Source organism: Salvia hispanica, chromosome 5 (assembly GCF_023119035.1).
Source record: "Salvia hispanica cultivar TCC Black 2014 chromosome 5, UniMelb_Shisp_WGS_1.0, whole genome shotgun sequence".
Taxonomy (NCBI): domain Eukaryota; kingdom Viridiplantae; phylum Streptophyta; class Magnoliopsida; order Lamiales; family Lamiaceae; genus Salvia; species Salvia hispanica.
Window position 1 is genome coordinate 28,325,159 of NC_062969.1, and position 22,221 is coordinate 28,347,379.

Below are 22,221 nucleotides of genomic sequence, written 5' to 3' on the forward strand. Positions count from 1 at the left end.
CTACTCATAAACGTATATAGTGAGCTGAGAGCATCCATAATGCTACGGGCCGGGACCCAAGTGCAACTACTCATAAACGTATACAGTGAGCTGAGGGTAGAGATGTCAATTCAATCCGAAATCCGTGGGCCGATCCGAACAATCCGGTAAAATGAGCGGATTGTGGTTATAATTTTATTACCCGAATACAAAACAGGCTAAACGGGTTAGCCCGAATGGGTTGGCGGGTTAAACGGGTTGACCCGAACGGGTTGCGGGTCGGCGCGATGGATTGCAACTTTTAATTAAAATTATTAAGTTTAGATTTTTTTATATTTTTGAATCCTCACATAATCATTAGTCTTATTCAATCTTCATTCTATACTTTTCCACTCGATCCCAAATATCAGCTTTCAAGTTCCTTCTCGACTCATTATTCCACCGTCCCATCATCTGTCATTAGTGTCTTACCACCACCAAAGCCAATCAAGACAAAATTAAGAAATAACTCATCAAAATCTTAATATATTTATCATTTTAATAATGATTCATGTAAGTTATGATTTTTAATTTTCACAAATAATTAGTTGCGAACAATGCCAAAAGCCCAAAATAATGACACGAACACAAGCTTTAATTTATGTTGTAGTTGATCGAGATGAAATGCTTCTTTCCAAGTATATTATTGTAGAATACTATGAAAATATGAAGATTTTATATGATTCTAACTGAAAAGAAAAAAAAAAGTATCTAAAATTTAAAATCATTCTATAGAAGAAAATTTTGATACAAGAAATTATTTTCGAAAGCTTTTAGGCCCGAATAGCCCGATGGGTTAGCCTAAAACCCGGCGGTTTAGGGTTAGGGTTGAATATTTATAACCCAAAAAATCCATAACCCGAATAGCCCGCGCCCAAATAGCTCGGCAACCCGAGTGGATTGGCCCGAACCCGAATGGGTTAGCCCGATTGACATCCCTAGCTGAGGGCATTCATAACGTTGCGGGCCGGACCGCACCTAGGTCCCAGCCCATAGCCCAGCGCATTGGAGGGAGCATTTTTCCGGCCTGGCAGTCGCGTCTAGACCTGCCCAAGGTTTATCGAACCGGCGGTTAAAACCGAAACCGTAACCGCCGGTTACGGTTCCGAACCGAAACCGTGAGAATTTACCCGAACCGAAACCGTTGATTTTTGAACCGTGGTTCGGTTCAGGTTCAAATATTTTCGAACTGAAATCGTGTCGGAACCGCGGGTTTCGGGCGGTTCCAAACCGGAACCACGAAAAACCGCTGAAAAACTGTGAAACCAAGCCGGAACCGTGAAAAACCGTAAAAAACCACCGAAAAACCGCCGGTTCGAAACCGAAACCGAAACCGGCAATTTTGGAATCGGAACCGTAACCGCGAAACACCCTCGCGGTTCGGTTTCGGTTCAAGAATTTTCAAAATCGGAACCGCCGGTTCCGAACCGTAACCGCCGGTTCCGAACCGTAACCGCCAGTTCCTGAACCGTGGGCACCTTTAGTCACGTCCCGGGGCCGCGCTCAGCGTCCGGTTCGTCTCAGCATTATATTGTCTCGGGACATGACTCGTCGCAGCCCTGCCAAGTGTTAGAGGGGGTTCGGGCCAGACCCGGGCCGATTTTGAATTTTTATTTTTTTTTAATTCGAAAATTTATCTATAAATACCACTCCATTTTTATATCTATTCAACATCATTTTTCTCCCTCTCATACTATATCACTCGCAAAATATATCCGTAAAAAATGCTTCCTCGCTGTGGTGGTCAAAGAGCAATCGAAGCTCAAATGGTCAGAATGTTAGAGGCGGCGATGCCCGCAATCCAAGAAGAAGAAGAAGAAGCACACACTCGCCTCCAAGCGGATCTAATTGAAGAAATTTGGGCACGCACCAACGTTTTCCAGCATTGACATTATGTTTTAATGTTTTTTTTTGTATGTTGTATAATATTCAATTTTTCGTGTTTTAAATTGTTCGGCATTTTTTATTTCATGCGTAAAATAGGTTGTAAATTGTGAATAGTGCAATTTAATAGTTGTGGCTTGGATGTGGCTATAGGGTTAGAGGAGTTGTGGCCTGGGACTGAAATTTAGGAGAATGATGACGTGGAAGGGACTTGGGGCCTGAATCCGGCCCGGGGTTGTGGATGCTCTGAGATCTCCAATCAGTCTCCTGAATCATGGAGAAATAAATTAGACTATTATATCGAATTTAGTTCCATATAAAAGGATTACTCCCTCCGTCCACAAAGAATATGCACTTTGGTTTTGCCACGAGTTTTAATGCAAAATTAGTAAAATAAGAGAGAGGTAGAGAGAAAAAGTAATTAAAGTATTGTTAGTAGAGAATGGGTCTCATCTCATTAGGAAGAAAAAATATTCAAAATTGGAAAGTGCATATTCTTATGGAACAGACTAAAAAGGAAAGAGTCCATATTCTTACTGAACGTGGGGAGTATATTATTGCCTTTACTATAATTACCAATTGCGATAAATGTGAGTATATTGTATTACAATGAAGTCTATAAAAATTTGTGATATCATTTTAATGTTTGCCACCTTTTATTTTATTATTGAAATTTTATCTTACGTTAATATTGTTGTTACCCTGCAACAAAAAATATCGGATAAGGACACTTTTTAATGCTATTAAGAATGCTAATTTGTGTGTCTAATTAAATCACCAACACATGTTCCAATTAAAATTAGAGATCACAAAATAGAAATGTCCTAAAAATTTTCAAACACTAGTAATTGTGACTCAATTTTTGTCCCTAAATAAGTACTTAGTAGTTTTTTTTAGTGTTATACACGTATCAGGTCTTTATCTTTTACTAGATGAGTAGTAATAGTTTTGTCATATACAAGTGATACAATATCCACAGTCAAACAAATTTTATATCGTTCAATACATTGTTAATTGTTTTATTGCTCACATGATAGATCTTTCATATTATGTCTAGTGATGTTACAACTTTTACAAAAGGTTGATATTTTTCTGAATTTACTCGGAGCTCAATCAGAAAGGAGGATTAAAAAAAATAGAGTTTGCCTGTAGATTTTTCTACAAATAATTATCCATAATAGTTAACGATGAATCTCTTACGCAAACTGTGATACTTAATTTTTCGACGAGTAGGCAACGGACAATGGTGTGAATCCTACGCACATACACTGAATACTCAATATTAATTATATAGATTTATAAATAAATAATTACTGGAATCTTTACATGGCAAGAAGTATATATCTCAACATAATCCATGTAGTGTTATATCACACTGATACACTCGAATGTCATTGATCATCTAAGATTGGACGTGACTTCAAATCGACACCAAACAACTACTCATATTAGACTTTCCACGTCTAGCTAGGTTGAGAATTAATATCTTACTTACTTCTACAAGGTACTGACAAAATATCTTTTGTAATCATGAGTTTATCGATCAATCTACAATGTAAAAGAAAGATTGTTTGTTCCATTATCCATTATTTTTCTATGAATTGAATTAACAAATACTCTCTCCGTCTGCCATTAGGATTCATGGTTCACTTTTACTATACAGTTCATATTTCTTAAAACTCGTGTCAAAATCAAATGAGACTCCTAATAGAGGACGGAAATAGTAATGCTAAATGAAAAACCATGTAATAAATGTTTTTTTCTCATTAATCTAGGAAATTAGGTTTTATTACACTGTTTTTTAGGCTACCCACAACCCTTTCAATTTATGACTTCACATCACTTTTCACCCACTCTTTTACTCAGAGATAAAACTAACAACATTCCATCTATTTCCTTAACTATTTATGAGTTCCACTACTTTTCTTCAATTAGAAAACTGAAAGTTACATATTTAAAATTCCTAAAAACTAAAACTTACATAAATGAAAATTCTAAAAATTAAAATTATATAAAACATACCTAAAATTTTATATGGATGCCCATATAACGCTTGAGATTCATAATAATGAACATATTTGACTCCAATCGTTTTGGCGTCATATGGGTCCTGTCAGCATGTACGACTCCCAGCCAATAGCCATATAGGATATTCATATCGACGGAGGGAGGTGCGGGGGGCTCTTGGCTTGTTCCACCTCGTTCCCTGCCTTTAGCCTTTGACGCATTTGTCCCAATCGGATAACGTCGCAAACCGCCCCCCGGCCCAACACCTCATCACCAGGCTCGAATTGCCCATCGTCACTTGACGAGTAATTACTATACGACATGTGCTTCGTGCATTTTGAGCTGGAGCCGCTCTTCATTGAGTGTCACCCGTCCACTTGTAGATGCTCTTAGCATATACACTAACAACTGAAAAAGATGACATGACAAAAAATATGTCATTTTGTGCTTGGATACTTAAAAATGACGAGCTACATCACATATCCAGAAACCCGCAACTTAAATTTGGAATTTTTTGATATAAATCAATAATTTGAAGTTTAATTAAATAATTTAAAAATACTATGATAATTTTAGTAAAATAAGTAAGAAATCCAAATAGGGGATGACTTTCTGTTATTGTGTAGTTATTTTTACTACGCCTCTTCCCTTCTAATTTTATAATAGTATGATTGTGGAATAAATGTGGTATTAATATCATGCAATTATTAACAATTCAAATCTACTTGTATAATATTTTATTATCATTATCCTATATCGATATTAAACATTCAAACTTATGGTCCTATTCTAATGATTTTAGCATCCTAATCCAAAATCAAGACTAAATCTCCACCCTTGAATTTTAAAATGAGTGGATGAGGTTAAAGCTCACAAAATCTCAATAAATAGTAGACAAAATATCAACAAAAGAGTAATATCATCATTATGTTATCATATGATAATTTTCGTGAGTGTTATTTTATATCAACATTGTGTATTACAAATATCAACAATATGACATTAGAATATCAACACAAGGACAAGAAAATATCAACACATTTTTATTGAGATTGGACATGCATAATATTGAGATTTTGCCTAAAATATATTGAGATTTTTTGTTGCATTTGTTGAAAAATCTACTTATCAACATGTACTAAAATTGAAATATAATTTATCAAATTTCATCACCCGAACATCGTCGGAACATATGCAATTGAGATCTCGTTGGAATCCTTATTAAATTATCTTTAATTTGATATATTTTTTGCGAAAAAATAATTTAAATTGAGAGAGTTACGTAAATTTAAAGATTTGAGATGATTTTGAGGAGAGAGAAAGTAGTTAGTTATAATTACTACATATAGGATTTGACATTAATACCCTTTTAATTTAATTAATAATTATTTAAATTTAAAATATATTACACTTGACATTATATTAACCACAAGATCTTCTAATCTAATGGTTGAAAATTGGTCTCAATTTGAGATTGGTAATTAGTTAGCAATTGATTACATCACTTCAAACTTATACTCATAAATAAAGAATAGTAGTATTAGTGAAAATAATAGGAATATTCACGCCTATTATCACGAAATTATTTTTATTTTTTTTCTCACAAACTTTAAATTTGACAATTTGACGTATAATATCACAGACTTAATAAGTTGTTAAATTTTTTCCACCAGCGACAATACCTGACTGACTACCTAAGATGAATAACAATATCCGGCGTCTAGGACTTTATAATCACACTATTATCATCTTGAAATAATAATCAGTGATGTGATGTAATAACAAATTAAATAAAACTGAATTCTGTGGTCGCTGAAAAAAAATTCAATAACAAAATTTATGAAAATACGCATCACAAATTAATATTGTTGGGCTACTGCCGCCGTGTCTCTGTATTTCATTGCCAAACTAAACCTCCACTGAGAGAGAGAGAGAGGTTTTGGCTGCACTCACTGAGTCAATCTCCCATCAAGAGCTGTTGCTTAAAGCTAGGTAATGGATTAGTCACATGCTGCATACTTACTATTTATAGCTAAATCGTCAGAAACTATGACTGCACTTGGCCATTAACGCCACCCATTCTTCCTCCACGAGTCGGCTTAGAAATTGCTAGTATTTTTCAATGTGGAGACAGAGACTGCGTTTCAATTACTGAATTCGTCGGCTGTTTCCATTTTCGGTTTGATTTTTTTGGCAATAGGATGTTGACGTGCATAGCTTGCTCGAAGCAGCCCAACGCCGCCGGATCTCTCTCGGAGCTGCCTCAGGACGACCGAACTCCTACCTCCAAGAAGGCCATCAGAAACCTCACTGCACAAGTACACACTAACTGAAACTGGTTTGTTAGCTTTGTAGTTAAGGTCTCTCAATTTTTGATTTTGTATTTGAACTCTCACGACATTGGGACCTGTTTTGTTTGATCCTTTGATACATTTCATCTGATGTATTTACTTTTTATTGCAATTTGCAACATGAATATTTTAGATCAAGGACATGGCTGTCAAGGCATCTGGTGCATACAGGAACTGCAAGCCCTGTGGTGGTTCGTCAGGGCACAGCAAGGGCCAGAATTACTTGGACTCGGATGCTGGCTCAGTGTCAGAGAGGTTTTATGGCTCATACAAAAGAGCTGGCAGTTCAGAGTCCACCCCACGGCCTTGGGGAAAGGAAATGGATGCCAAGTTGAAGGCCCTCTCTAGTGGCTATACCACACCGGCTTCAGTTAGCAGTATAAGCGAGGCGTTTGTTCTTATGGAGGAAGATGAGCCAAAAGAATGGGTTGCACAGGTTGAGCCTGGGGTGTTGATTACATTTGTTTCACTGCCACAGTGTGGAAATGATATTAAGAGGATCAGATTCAGGTATAAATCAATTATCCATGCTGTGAAGCAGAATTAATATGACAGGCTGGTTTATGGAAATAAGCATCATTATTCTGTGAAACATATTCTGTTTGTATATTGGTATGAAGTTAAATTATTGAGTTATGCCTGACTTGGCTGTTCACTGTAGTATCTTAAGTATCGATTTGTGATTTTGATGGTGCTTCTTTGCTGGTTTACAAACAGTGCTTTCCGAAATCTAATTCGACATGATATCTGGAACATGTGGTATCTTCGTGAGTGACGGAATGTTTAATCTGGTGCCCGTGATGTTGATCTTAGTTAGTGGTTATCTACTTGTCTTGATTTATTTGGAGAATTTGAGATTTCTAAGTGTGAAGTAATGTGGCTGAACTGAATTGGGGCATGAGAGCCACTATGAATTGCACTAGCCTCCAATATGGTGGTGGCCCTTCCTGGAAAAAGTGGTGGGATATGGAAAAAAGGGGATAGCACTGAAGGCTAAATCACTAAAACGTATTATTAGATCTTTGTACTATCACCATAAGAGATTATTAATAACTGAGGATCATTTTCCAAGGGATGATTTTTCCAGTTTCGGTGATTGACTGATAGATAAAAAGAGCCACCTATAAGATTTAAATAGAAAGGAGTGAAAAAAAATAAAAATAAAAATGCCACAAAGAGTCAAGCTGGATAGTCCCTTTTGGTAATTTTCTGTTGACTAGCATTAAAGTGCTTGATTGGAGCCTTAACAAAAATTCAAAAGATTCCCTTAAGATGAGAATCATTAGTGTAACTTGTTACCTGCTGAGCATGTTTGGTTTCTACATTCACTGCTGTATTATTTTATTTGTTCCCAAGAATGGCCTGATTTCATCTGCTTTTTCCATATTGAGGATTTTAACAATACTACAGTACTTGTTTAGTAAGATTCTCGTTTTTCCTTTTTCTTGGATTACTTTTCCAGCCGAGAGATATTTAACAAATGGCAAGCACAACGCTGGTGGTCGGAGAACCAGGATAAAGTAATAGAATTATACAACGTCCAAAAGTTCAGTCGTCATGCAGTACCAGCACCAACTCCTCCTCGGTCAGAAGATGAGGTAATAATACTTTTCTGCGAATTATACTTATGTAACTAATGGTGACAATGCTGATGATCCAACTGATTTAACCTGCTGCTTTCTTGAATATTTATCTTTCTTCAGTTCTAATGTTTGTGCGCTCGTCAATATATGCTGTTTATATTTATTGTTAGTGACTATACTGTGGGATTCACCTTTCAAAGGAATTATCATTAAGTGATGAAATTGTGATCCATTTTCCTTAGATTTCAAAAGTTGAATCCATGGATGATACCCCTGAGACACCTCGACTGAGCAAGGAGCGTCTTCCTCATCACTTTTGTCAGAGCTTGCCCGAACAGCACCCATTGCAATCTCACGAGTACAACGATTCTGGTGGTCTTAATTCAACACCAAAAGTCTCCAGTGCTAGTGCTGCAAAGATTGAGACATCATCAATTGTTGCTTCTTCACGTTCAAGTTCATCAAGGGAAGTTGATCACTCTGGAGAGCTTTTAGCAAGCAATTCTAGTGATTTAGAGACTGAGTGGGTTGAACAAGATGTGCCTGGAGTCTACATTACCATCAGAATACTTCCAAATGGTGCTCGAGAGCTTAAAAGAGTGCGGTTCAGGTGAGCATTCCTTTAAAGCAGCACCTGTAATTCTTGGATTCTTGAGAAGTAGAACCAATTTTGCTCTCTAGGTCATATATTACTGAAGCTATGAATGTTTGGCTTCCACAAAAGGAAGACTTGTCACTTAAAATGATATTTATATAAGTACTATTTCTTAGCTTCAAACTTAAAGGCAACACATTATTCTGATCCCATTGCTGATCCCAATACTAGAGAGTTTATTTGGAAACTTATTAGTCCCACTTTTATATCAAATTTTTCTGGATGTTATGCACCATCTAAATGTTACATCTCATTACCCTTGTAGTGTATGGAATAAGTAATTTGGATCCGTTTTGTCCACTGTATAGTAAAAAATAGAAAAGGTTGACTCAATCGGAAAAGGTTGACATCATTGCTTGTTTCTGACATTGTAAATGATGAATGCAGCCGAGAAATATTTGGAGAATCGCAAGCAAGATTGTGGTGGGAAGAGAACAGATTGAGGATTCAACAGCAATACTTGTGACTTTTGGCAAACTCAGTAGGAAGATACACCTACCATTCTCATGAGTTCTTTAACCAATAGCTACTAAACTATGGATGGGTGCTGTAAACTTCGGGTTGCAGTGTGTCGAAATTTCAACTTGCTCTGCTGAATTTCTGAAATCACCTTTATTAAGACAAGGTAATGATCAGGGCACAGATAACTATAAGGTCTGCTGGAACTTGTCCTACACAACACCATGAATTTTTTTGGATATTTATGGGCATCTACTTCTAGTTAGTGGCATATCTTTTTTTTCTTCTAGTTAGTGGCATATCAGCAACACATGTCATGTCAAGTCTTGAACCTGTAGATATCATTGTGTACGGATCTCATGTTTCAATTCATCAACGTGTCTAAGTTTTACACATACATGTATTTATAATATGCTATTATCAATATACACATTCTCGACAGACATTGCAGGAGAGATAGACAGCTGATAAGCTGCGAACACAAAGCGCTGCCAACTTAGAAAAAGAAAACGGGCAATGGTTAGGCCTCGGATCACATTCCCACTTGGTTAGTCTTTTTTGGAATATTGAATTATGACTTTCACTGATATTGTTTGTTAGTACTTTGTTGGCTGTGCATAAAGTATTGAAATGGTCCTAGTTGTCTAGTTTCGCTTTATTGTGTGAGTATGAGAGGTACAGAGGGTGTCTTCTTTTGAGTGATTTGGATTGATGAATGTCTGCTGCTTTGTTTCGCTCGATTGATGTTTGTAGTTAGGTAAGGTACAATTGGAATTTTGTTTCTCGGGATTCCCGCTGTGCCTCTTTTTGGTGATGGTACTTGAACTAACCCTCTCTCTCAATAAGGGTCCCTTTTAGAATCTTAAGTTTGTGTAGAATTTATGTTGAAGTTCACCTCTTGAATCTGAGATGTTTATGAAGGATTTTCTTCAAGCTGTGCATACAGTCCACTGGGCAAGCTCCTGTCTCCTCTGCATGGTGCCATCTCTTTCATATACTCTTTTCATCATAGAACAAGTGTCACATCTGGATATATAAAATTTGTGCCCTCGTAAGTGTTAAATTAATGTCAAAATTTACAAATTACTATATTCTTCAATGCAAATTCTCAACTTTTTCGAGATAAACATATTCCATTTTTGACATCAGAGGACATTTATCTAGGAATGGAGTATGGCTAATAATTTTGGGGACAACACATATTGACTTTGGGTTGAACCTAATTGCGTTCATGTCCCTATCAGGTTGACCGGTTAGAAATCCAATAATTTTGGATTGAGTTTGGATAACCTGCTAAAAAATAATACCGCCCCCGTCCAAAAAAAAAAAGACAGAGTTGTGTATGACAGAGAAAAAGTAATAGAGAAGTAGTGATAGTAGGTTATAGGGTCCACATTATTAGTACTTCTTTCATCCCAAGATAAGCGAAGCACTTCTTTTGGGCACTATATTTAAAGAATTGATATTTAAATAGTTAAAGCGGAGAGAGTAAAATATGAGAGGAAAAAAGTATACGAGTGAAAAGAGAACAAAGTAGGTGAAAAATAAAGTAAGAGAGGATTTTGCTAAAACGGAAAATAACTCACTCATAGTGAGACATCCAGAAAGAAATATGACTCGCTTATCTTGAAACGGAGGGAGTAGTATTTTAATGTTTAAAACTTTCCATATTTAGAAATTGGTCTAATTTTGGTGGATGACCAATGGATGACCAAAAATGGTAAAACTAGTCTATTTTTTATGGGCGAAGGTAGTATTATTATTTAATTATTTTTGTTACTTTTTAAAAAAAATCATACTTTGATTTTATTCTATAGGTTCATGTAAATTAGATTTAAATAATGTAAGTTGAGTTTTTACGGTGTAAATTCAAATAAAAAATTAGGTTTAATCATTTACTATCAAGTTTTAATCATGTAAATTAGGTTTGTGTCATGTGAATCCATATATTATGTCATTAACGAGTCCGTGTTGGGTGCGATCGAGTTCCGATCATGTCATCATTAGATTGACCATATAACAATCTAATCTGCACGATTTTGTGCCCCTTAAAATGACTAAATAAAGAGTAAAGGTCAATTTTGGTCTTAAATATATGGTCGAAACTCGAAATACCAATTTGGTCCAAATCATTCACTTTTTGAAAAACAGGTCCATAACATATGAAATTCGTGTCATTTACGTCCATTTTTTACGGATATGAAAAGCATTATCGTCAAATTTTTAAAAAAATATCTATTAAGCAAACTTAAAAAAATAAAACTAAAAAAAAAAAAACAAACAAACACTAAAAAAAGTTTATATTAAAACTAACTCAAAAAGAATAAAGAATGATCAAAAAAATAGGTTTAAAAGTGTTTTTTTTTATTTCATTCTCTCCATGAGTATCTCTCCACGGTCATGTCTGGGCTTGGTGTGCTTTCACTCTCTCTCTCACGGGATTATATATCCCCCGCTTTGTTCTTTCTCCATTGACATAGTTATTAATTCCAGGGTTTTTCGTTTCCTTCCTTTTAAAAAATACTTTGTTAGTAATATAATAATTATAAAAAAAAATGGATAGAATAGGTTGAACAAAAATATTGAAAAAAGGGTAAAACCCCGTATCATTTAGAATGGGTGAAACGAAGGAAATGAAAATACGATATTTATAGAAAAAAAATATAAAACAAAATATTTAAACCCCACCCATTAGTAGCCAAAAATTTTTTGGGCCTTATTTACATTTTTTGAGTAAATATTTATATTAAAATCTTGCATTTTTGTAGTTTACTATTTTTTAAAAAAAAAATTTAAAAAGTTCAACGTTAATTATGATAAATAAGTTTTAGAAAAAGTTAAAAACTGAATAATTAATTTAAAATTATTAATGGAGTCTAGGGTTTTATAAAAGTGTTTTTCCACCCAATTTGATAAAAATTAATGAAATAATTTTTTTTATCGTTTTATCATTAAAAAAGATATTAATATCTTAAAAGTCAATATCTAAAAAAATAAAGGAAAAAATTAAAAAAATACATTTCATTTTATAAAAAAAACATTTCTTTAAAATGAACCAATCAATTTTTAAATTAATTTATAACAATAGAATATAAATAATTATAAATAGATTTAATATATTAAAATATAGCAAAAATTTAAATTTTTTTTGCATATGTTTCATAATTTATTTGACATTTGAATATAATATCCCAAATTTAGATATCTATTAATCATAAATAATTTTGCAATCATAGATAATTTTAAATTTTTACCAACAACTCCAAAAACTCGTAAAATTTTAATTTATACCTTACTCCATAAATATCCATATTTTATAACTTATAAATATTTGGAAAAACACCAAAACTTATAAATATTTTAAAGAAAAAAACTTTTTATATATGTATAAATATCAAAAACTTTTTTAGTTTTGAATTTTGAATTTTTTGTTTTCATGTTCCCTTGGGGACTCCGTAAAATTGGAATGATGGGGAAAATTAGCATGGCCCCCCCCGGGAAAAGGGGACATCTTTAAATTGAATTTTACATTTTCATTTTCAATTTTGTTTTTAAATTTTAAAAATAAAAATAAAATAAAAATATAATTTAAATAAGCCCAATCGGTTAAAATTGTTTCGACGGTTGACCATCAAAAAATTATGCCGTAAAAAAAAGAAAGCCAAAAAAATTTCATATTTATGGATCCGTTTTTTTAAAAATGAAATATTTTAGAAAATTGGATTTGGGCATGTTTAAGATCAAAATTGACATTTACTCCTAAATAAAACATTGTTACAAAGGAACAATTTATCTGTACAGGATTGGGGAACAATTTTTTAAAAAGGGACATAATGCAGTCTTACATTATTTCGATATTCATTATGAAATAATTTTCAGTGGATTCGTATGCAACTACACTTTTTTAAAGATTTATCACTAGATCAAATAATTTTCTCTATTCTCTCCCCCGTACTTACAACAAAGTCCGTTTAGGCAATAATTTCGTGATTTCATCAATAATTTCATTCCCACATTTTTAATCTCGTGCACAGACCTTTCTTTTGAAAAATAATAAAAAAAAAGGGAAAAAGAAACCCGTTTTTAGGCATTACGTTCAAATAAAAAACCTTGGGCAATAAAAAAAGATCTCATATCATTACATTAAGGAATTTTATTTCTAAAATAGAAAAGTTATACCTCCTCTCTCTATAATGGATTCATAATTTTGAAATTTACTCTTAAATGAGTCAACTTCTTTTTAAATAGTACCCTGAAATTATATAGTTTGATCAAAATGATATTTCCTAAAACTTTAAATCCCCTTTTAAAATGACGTTTCCCTTTTTGTCCCAACTAAATGACACATTTTTTTTGGGAACTTTTTATTTTAATACTTTTAAACTTTTCCCCTCTATTAAAATATTCATCTTTCTTTATTCTTCTTTAAAACTTCCACCCCCTTTCTTTTACTTTTCAAAATCCAAAAACCCGGGGCTAAGCAAAGTGTTCTTGCCGGGAAAGAGGGTATTAGTCTAAAAAATCACTAGCATTACATTTTATTTTCCAAAACTTATTCTTTATGGATAATCGTGAAACGTTTATGATATCTTAGACCTTTTTTTTAAGTATGTGGTAAGTAGGAAAAAAAAGCCAGATATGGTTGCCCCACCTGGAAAATAACAAATGTAAGAACACCCACAATAGGGCTGGATTCCGTCGTAACGTCGGTTCGAACTATTGAAACCCGGGCCAGCCGAGAATCGGAGAAAATGGCTGGGCTACCCTTTTTAGGGAAAAGCGGTCGGCCCCCCTTGTGGCGGAATCGCCCCCAATTTCGTTTTCTATGTATACGCGATTTTAGTTTTCTTTTTTCATTTTCATTTGCACCACTTGTTTTACGAGTTTTTTTTTAAATTTTCTGCTAGAGCAACATCGGCGATGAGTAATGCGGGTGGTAGCGGTGGTGGTAGTGGTGGGGATCTTTAAAATACGGACGGCAAATGAACGGGGAAATGGGGCACATAAACCCCGGGAGCAAAGGCGGACATGCGAAGGATCGATCGGCCTTCGCCCCCCCCGGTTGCCCACCCCCCGGCGGTGATTGATGGGATCCGTGCGCACATCGGGTTTTGGGGGCTCCGCCCCGGACCGCGATTTCCGGCAAACATTTCGGGGGCGTTTTAGAAGCGAGGAGTTTTTATCGTATCGTTGGTTTTGGAAAGGCGTCGATATCTTTTTCCCCCGGCGATGGGGCGGACAAGCCACCCCCCAAGTCCCGCGACAATGGGCGGTTGGCCTCGGGCCGAAAAACATGGGGGATGGTACCTCCCCGGTGGGGCGCTTCTGGAATGTCGATTTTATGAGGCGTGATTAAATTTTTCGGTGGGTCCGAACCCCTCCCCCAATTGGGGATCGGGGCGGATTGGGGGGGGCGGCATGGTTCCCGGGATGTTGGCGCATAGATTGTATGCATTGGGAGTGGAAGAACTATCCAGCGGAAAAGGGGGCCCGGCCGGTCAAAGGAAAGAACCCCACGATGATCCTCGAAGTGGGGATTAAATGTGGACCCGGCATCGTTTTTGGGGTAGCCGGGTTGGGGACCTCAACACCCTCACTCGTCGCCTCTTCAAATTCGGGGCATCGGCCCATGCCCTTTTGGCCCCACGGCACGGCATGAAAGAGCATCTTGGGGGATGGGATATACCATGGTGACTGTCTTTGTGAAAACAATCGGGGCCGGATGACAAGAAGGCCCTTTTCGGAACGGGGGGTGGGGAGGCGTGGAGCGCGCATTTGGTGTGCTCCGGTCTCGATGGCAATTGGGTCCCCGCGTTTGTGGGGTGTCTGCGGCGATAAAATTCCTGCTTATCTCACAAAATGATCGTCGACAAAACATCCGACTAGTTGGGCTGACGATGAAGCCCGGGCAGCCCCGGGCGCCCCCAACCTCGACATGGGACCCCTCGATGAATCGGCGCCCCGGGGAAAATCCGATATGGCCGTGGATGCTCTATTATCCAAAAAGGGTATAATTGAAGAGTTGTGGGCCGGGCGACGGAATTTTTTTTTTTTTTTGTAATTTTTTTTTTTTTTTTTTTTTTTTTTTTTTTAATGCATTAATGAATTTTTCGTCTGAAAATTTTAAATTTTGTTTAATCGTAAATTTAATCCCGTAAATGTAGTTGTTTTTGAATTATTTTTTATTGCGGGGGCCTATGGGGGCCCATTTGAGTAAATCGCGTGGCGGGTGGATTTTTATCTTTGGGGGGAGATGGATTTTGTTTGCGCGTGGAAGGGGAGAGTGGGGTGGCCCATTCTTTTGTGGATCTCTAATGCAAAGTTTGATATTTTAGACAACTTTTAAAGTTCTGAAAATTTGGGAAATTGACCAAAAATTCGTGATTTCGAGAGATCAAAATCTATTTTCTTTTTTAGCAAAAAATACTTTTACTCACACTATTCTTCTCTTTCTTTTTTTTCTTTCGTCTCATTGTATTCTCTCCATTAATCTTAGTTTTTTTAAATTGTGTCCCCGTCTTTTTATGAAGAAACGGAGGAATATATTTTTACGAGTAGTGTTATAGACGAACCATCACCCATCTAGTTCATAACTAGTGATTAAATTCAACGACCCCAATAAATGGAAGGGAAATTAAGGTCCACAATTCCCGATTATTTTTTCCCCGCATATTTCTTTCTCTTCTCGTCAAGCGTGCTCTTCAAGCTCTATTAAAACAGACGTCGTCATCCCACATCCCCTGACTGCTCTTGTCTCTTTCTCTCGACATTAAAGATCTCCGCCCCACACGCTTTTCTCATTTCTATAAATGGGTGGTCTGGTCGCCTTTTTGATAGAAAACTCATAGTTGGATTGAATCAATTCCATTGAGATAGAAGAAGAAATTAATGAGGAAGGTCGACAAATTCCCCCGCCCCATCTGCAGGTTTCCTCCTTTCCCTCATTCTTCGAAAAATAGTCACGTCTTCTTGTTTCGAAGTGTAAAAAAAGAAAAAAATAGTCTTGCCCAAAAAATGAAAAGTTTGTCTCGTATTATTAATTTTTCTTTATTTTAAGATAGGGGAGAATATTCTTTTGGGTTATCCCCCAAAAGAATTTTTTTATTTAAAGAAATGTTTCAACTATTATCTTTTTATTTTTTTTTTCTGGTATACTTTACCCATATTTCTTTTTCTCCCTTTATTTTATCAATTTACCCTATATCACCCACCGTGAGACTACTTTTAGTTGACGGAGGGAATTTTTTTAATTTTTAACACCATTACTTTCTTACAACAGTGGGGAAATGTTGGAGCCCCGGTTTCCCACTGAGCGGGGGTTTTCTTCCCCTTTTGGGAACCCAAATCCTTGGCGGCGGAGCATCTCAGAAAGGGAACTCGGAAAATTGGCGAGGTTAGGGCAGATCGGATCCAAGTCGAAAAGGGGGAGCAGATTGTGAAAACAAAAAGAAAGCGCTGAAAAAGTACAAGAGCGTGAAGCAGCCGATTTCTCCCTCCGAAAAGTCGCCCCTTCAAACTCCTCTTGCCTTAAAAAAAAAAATTCCCCGACGACTCGTCGTCTTCTCGCGTCCACAAGCCCACTCCTTCGTCAGCGAAGCCGTCGATTAAGTTTTCCCGGCGAGCGTGATTTTGGACGAAGATTGTCGCCTCCAAAGGAAAAGGGCAACAGCGACGACATAGATTCGATCTTGAGCTCGCCATGCATATGAAGAGCAAGGATCAAATTTTGGGGGTGTGACTCGTTCGGTATTTTTAGTGATGAAAAAAAACGAGGTTTTGGTCGAGAATTTGACGACGGGGATGCTGAATTTGATGGAGCGAGCTGGGGAGTTCGGATTTATTTGAATTAGTCTATGGGATTGGAATGGAAGAACTACCGCTTTATCAAACTACTCATCTTCCAAAATTATGCAAATGGACAAATTTTTTTGTGAAATTAAATTTAAATTTTTTGATTTTGTAAAGAAAAATAAATTTAAAAAAAGGCGGATCCCTTTTTTTGTAACACTCCTATATTATATTTTGCCTTTTTTCCCGTCCCCTTTTAAAAAGCCCTTTTCCCTTTTTCATCCCATTCTACCCATTAACTTTATTTTTTTTAAAAAAAAAACACATAGTAAACCTCAATAACAATATAACCCAGAACTGAAATTCCAAAACTTGTCAACAAACCAATTTTTTCGCCTAAAGTCTTCTACATTTAGAAGACTTAAAAAAAAAAATCACAACCATCAAATTTTGTGAATGATAAGGCTATTTTGAGTCACAGGTAGAGAAATCGCAATCTAGAAATTTCAGCAGGGCATTCCAGAAATTCCCCCCCCCGTATATTCTCAAACCCCCGACATATAAGAAAATTTTTTAGGGTAACTCCCACCCCGCTGTCTTAAAAGGGGGCCTTTTTTTCCCGATCAAAATCGACGGGACCTGTTGTGTGTGATTTAAACCCCCTTTTACCTCCATCTTCTTTTTTGCAAGAAGTAGTCTTTCTTTTGTCAGGGTTTAGGTTCCATTTGTCGGTTAAGGACCAGAGTTAAAATTAATAAAACAGATTAATTATACCCAAAAAATGAGTAAATCCAAATGCGTTTTTTAAATACTAGCTCATCAGGCTCAAAAAAATGATTTATATGTAATCCTAATTTAGCAAACCTACTATAACATATGCATAAAGTTTGAGCATTACCGGGGTTGGGGGAAAAATGCTATTTTTGCCCGCCCAACAAAATTTTAGATTCCATATATTATCTTACAATTATTGATGATAACATATTATTATCGTATTCATCAAGACCAATGAGAAGACAAGGTTGGCATAGCCGACCTTTTTCTTAACCACTTGTACTACATCTTCATCTTTAAGAGCATGGCTAAGCCCAAAATTCGGAGCTGGGAATTTGTGGGGAAGGGGCAAATTTATTTTTGGAATTTTAAGAACTTAAGGGGGGGCATTTAGTGAGAGATTAAAAGAAATAAAATTTATAATGACAAAAATATACAATAAAAAGGGGGAGGGCAAATGCCCTAGAGCTCATTAAAAGCCCCGACCAAATGTTTAGGGTAGTGCCTTCATTGTGCCCCACGCTAGCACATACTTAACCTTTTTTCCAGGCCCGAGAATAATTACAAAAATCTTCAACAGTGCAGCCACCTCTACCCTGAAATAAAAATCCAATCATTGTAGGGGAAAAAAAAACAACAAATACCTTCAGATTGCAACTAATGACAATTGAATTGGGTTGTCGAGCTAATCTGTCCACGTCATCAATACCAATGACGTCTATTTTGTTGTAGACATAAACACACTTTATGTACTTGCGGTTGCCCTCAATGACATCTATCAAATCATCCACAGTTGCATCTTCACGAAACAAAACCTTGTGAAATTGAAGTAGAAAAGAATTGTCAACATTTCTCAGCCCTATAAACACAAACCATGAAGAGGAGATTCTCCTACAAGGATATTCCAGCCGAGTTCTTGTGGTTCATGTTTAAGCAGTTCTAATCTGTGTTTACTAATTGGTGGTCATGTGCTAAGGCATTATTTGTATTATATTTATCTTTTCCATATGACAATTCTGTGCTATCACAAGTCAAGTTGTACTCATAGTCCTAGCTAATAGAAGCTAAAAGAAAATCAGCGCTTTTAGAAGAGCAAATTCACAGATTTTCGATGAAATAAAATGTAAATTTATCTACAAGCTAAGGTCTCTCCAATAGATAAAGTAACTTGTAATGTGATAATACATCACGCAGATGTACAAAACAAAATTATATTTGCTCTAAACTAAGAAAACAATGACATTCAGGCATGCATATCTCCACGTAAACCGTCATTGAATGTGAAAGGAAAATAAAGCTCTAATTAATCCACAGACAAAGAAACTTTTCAGTTTGTTAGAGGGTGAGAAAGAGAGAGAAATTAGGGCATGTTGGTTTCTGGCAATGTTATCAAATAGCGGATATGGCGGCGCCATGGCGCTATGGCATGGCGTTCGGTGGTGGAAACGCCATAGGACCATGGCGCTACCATAGCACCGCCATATCCGCCATTTGACAACATTGCGTGTGTACTGCATTTAGGAATGGGGCAGTATGCAAGAAACATGGATGTTAGAGTTGTATTTTATGCTTTATTAATTGTTTTAAGAGTTTTAGATGATATTTTGTATTATTTTCTAATTTTTGAATTATATATAAGTACTATTATTTTATTAATTTAATTATTGACCGCCATATCCGATATAATAATACGCCATATCCCTGTGGCGGTTTTTAGGCGAACCGCCATAAGCCGCCGTACGAGATTGATAACATTGGTTTCTGGTTGGGGAGTAGTAGTTACCTCAGCATTGTGAATCTTGTACTCATGTAATATTTGATAGCAGAGCTTCTCATCAACATGAGTCAAGGGTAATGTACTATTGAAAGAAATTCCTCCAGTCTTCTTCTTTTTGAAGTAGATCTGTCATCAAGAAGTACCACAAACATCACTTATGAGACAAGCTAGAAGTCAAAACATTGAGGAAATGCCTCACTCTTCTTCCAAGAAAAGATTTATTCAATTACAGTTCTTGTCTGGATAGAGGCTAGTCATTTAGCAAGACTAGGTAGTCTAGAATCATGGCTATGAGTACAGAATGTTAAAGCTTTATCCTTCCCTAAAGGATCGGCGGACAAGGCCTAAAAGTGTACGGATAAGATCTAAGTAGTGCTTGCAAATAAATGCTAGAACCAGAGATACAAAGGAGAAAGCTCGAAAATACATTACTTGCGGTGGAGTTTTGTTTAAACGCAGGCCAACTGCTTCCAATTCCTTTGTTAGGATTTGCCGATGCCCTTCACTCTAGATTTTGAAGGACAAAAGAAGAAATTAGATCCAAAGATAGATGAATGATATCTTATATAACTACTAATTACTCACAACAAAATCAAATTACCACAAAGTCTTCAATTTCAGTATTTCACCAAGCCAGAAATGCTAAACAAAAGTGCAAAACACGATCGTAAATTAAGAAAAGGAGCAAGTTCAGACAAAATATACAGGCTACTAGCAATGCCAGAAAAAAATTATCTTTTTTCTATACACCAAAGAAATATAGGACGCACAATGTATGTAAGCCACTAAGCCCCCGAAGATAGAGGGTTCAATAGTGTTACAAAAACCAAGCAAGCAAATAATTATGTCAATAATTTACTTTGTAGAATCATATAATGCAGAAACCTGAAAAGCCATCAACAGCAGTCATTAAATATCAGCATGGAATTAATACTGCTTTAATGACATTTTTCTTATCCATATACTCCATGTATTTTGTGTCTAAATTAATCATCAAGCTATGCAATGTGTTCAAAATATTATAAGACTATAAGAGATCACAATAAATGATCGATTGAAGGTGGGAAAACTCCATTATTGAGGGCAAGCAAACAATTATTTTAACAGTGAAAGCATCACACAAAAATTTCAATGCAGACGACTCTGAGATAAGTGCAGTTAAAAAATTTCATAGAAAAATATAGAACTATCCAAGGAGCAGTTGATACAGCTAGGACTTACTTTAGAGGCATCGAGAACCATCAATACAAGATCTGATGATTTAGCGACCGCAATAACCTGACAAACAAGAAGTTTATCGTCATTTTTACAGAACCCGATAAATCTCCCTCTTCCACAGGAAAAGTGCACCACATGCATGTCCCATTCTGTCTCACTAGGCATCAAATAACAGAGTTCACTGTATATATCATTACCTGCCTACCACGACCCTTTCCTTCAGATGCACCTTCGATAATTCCAGGAAGATCAAGCAGCTGAATTTTTGTGTCGTTATAGTGAATAATACCCGGAATACAGGTAAGCGTGGTGAACTCATACGATGCAGCTTCTGAATGTGTTCCCGTCAACATAGTCAAAAGTGTGGATTTACCAACACTAAACAAGAAAAAATAAATAAATTAAGCATGTCCTTTAAAATTAAAAATGTATGGAAGTTAAAAGGGATAATTTAAGATAACCTAACAATAAAAAAGAATGACATGGCAGTTAATCTTAATTCTTCAATGCATAACCAACCTGGGAAAACCTATCAGTGCAACACGGCCATGACCGTATTTTGAAACTTCAAACCCCTCACCACCTCCACTAGCTCCCTGACCCACCACCGAAGAATTATCAGAATACAAGTGACTAGCAAAAGGCATAGTAACACTTAGAAAATAGCAGTTGGTATAAAAATACATGCAAATGAAACAATGGTATGATTCCTTTTATTTTTTCACCCCCACAAAAAAAAATCATACTTTTGGAGGCTCCAACAGTTGTGTCCTCAGCTTTGCTATCTTAGCCTTGAGCTGGCCCAAATGATATTCTGAGAAAATCAGTTGCACACAGAATGTCAGCATCAAAATTAAATAGAGAACAAAACCAACTCAGCTCCTTGCACAAAGCTTAGTTACATATTCAGAGAAGGATCAGGTATGTAATTCACCTGTGGCTTTATTTTTCTGAGTCCGAGCCATCTCGAATTCAATTTCCTTAATCTTTTCTATGATCCCCATCTTTCCTTGATTAATTACCTGAAAACAATTAACATCATCAACAACATTCTCGCAATCAGTTGAGTATTGCTGCATCAATAAACTAATACCTAATTGGAGGATTTCAAGTATAAATGAGCACAAACAAACACTGTCCGAAATGCTTAAGCTCAGATTAGTTGTTCGATGCAAAAATAAACAACCTATTGGAATCTAGAATTCTCCTCGATATACCTGATATATCAATCCAACTCACAAATAGATAATCAAAATGTTACCTAGAGAGAAATGGGAGAGGGAGAGGACGGCTGTAGGGCTTAACCGGAGTGAAGAGAGGAATTCGCAGGTGGTTTACTCAATATCGTAGCCTTGATAAAAGCGAGAGATGCAGTTAACTTAATGTGGGCTACAAAAGGCCCATATATGTGGCCCATGTTCTGAAACCAGGACTATCCAACCATTCGTCGTCCGCCATTAATTATATAAGTGGTTTCGGTACGAATTTTAAAAAATACTCGCATACTAGCACTCTTTTATTTTTAGTCGGTTTCATAAAAGCATATAGTTTTTAGAGTAAAGACTAAAACTGGTCCTGAACATATGATCATTTTACGAATTTAGTCATAAACTTTATCTTTTTTTATTTTTTGGTCCTGCACATTTCAAATCGGATCACAATTGGTCCTCCGTCAATAGTTCCGTTAATTTTATAACAGTCAACGGA

General features: G+C 36.1%; 1 protein-coding gene and 1 pseudogene across 7 annotated transcripts; one reads left to right on the forward strand and one right to left on the reverse strand.

Moving 5' to 3' along the window:
* Positions 1–5,756: 5,756 nt before the first annotated feature.
* Positions 5,757–10,043, forward strand: LOC125190230 (protein Brevis radix-like 2). 7 transcript variants are annotated; one of them, XR_007170880.1, is made up of 9 exons: positions 5,757–5,901; positions 6,110–6,227; positions 6,394–6,770; positions 7,723–7,858; positions 8,086–8,453; positions 8,886–9,123; positions 9,400–9,504; positions 9,711–9,773; positions 9,879–10,043. XR_007170880.1 is itself a non-coding variant. In XM_048087476.1 (6 exons), the coding sequence occupies exons 2-6, from the start codon at positions 6,111–6,113 to the stop codon at positions 8,962–8,964; spliced, it is 1,077 nt and encodes a 358-aa protein (XP_047943433.1). In that variant the 5' UTR covers positions 5,757–5,901; position 6,110; the 3' UTR covers positions 8,965–9,350. The 7 variants fall into 7 exon arrangements, 1 of the variants encoding a protein (XP_047943433.1); XR_007170878.1 differs by having other exon boundaries at positions 9,400–9,773; XR_007170879.1 differs by lacking the exon at positions 9,711–9,773.
* A 7,300-nt stretch (positions 10,044–17,343) lies between these two features.
* On the reverse strand, positions 17,344–21,893 carry LOC125189755 (annotated as a pseudogene).
* Positions 21,894–22,221: the final 328 nt, after the last annotated feature.

Bases quoted from the DNA above. Each gene is read 5' to 3' on its own strand.
- LOC125190230 (XM_048087476.1), top strand. From the start codon at position 6,111: ATGTTGACGTGCATAGCTTGCTCGAAGCAGCCCAACGCCGCCGGATCT. The intron at 6,228-6,393 runs GTACACACTAAC...TGAATATTTTAG, and splicing joins TCAGAAACCTCACTGCACAA to ATCAAGGACATGGCTGTCAA. The intron at 8,454-8,885 runs GTGAGCATTCCT...TGATGAATGCAG, and splicing joins CTTAAAAGAGTGCGGTTCAG to CCGAGAAATATTTGGAGAAT.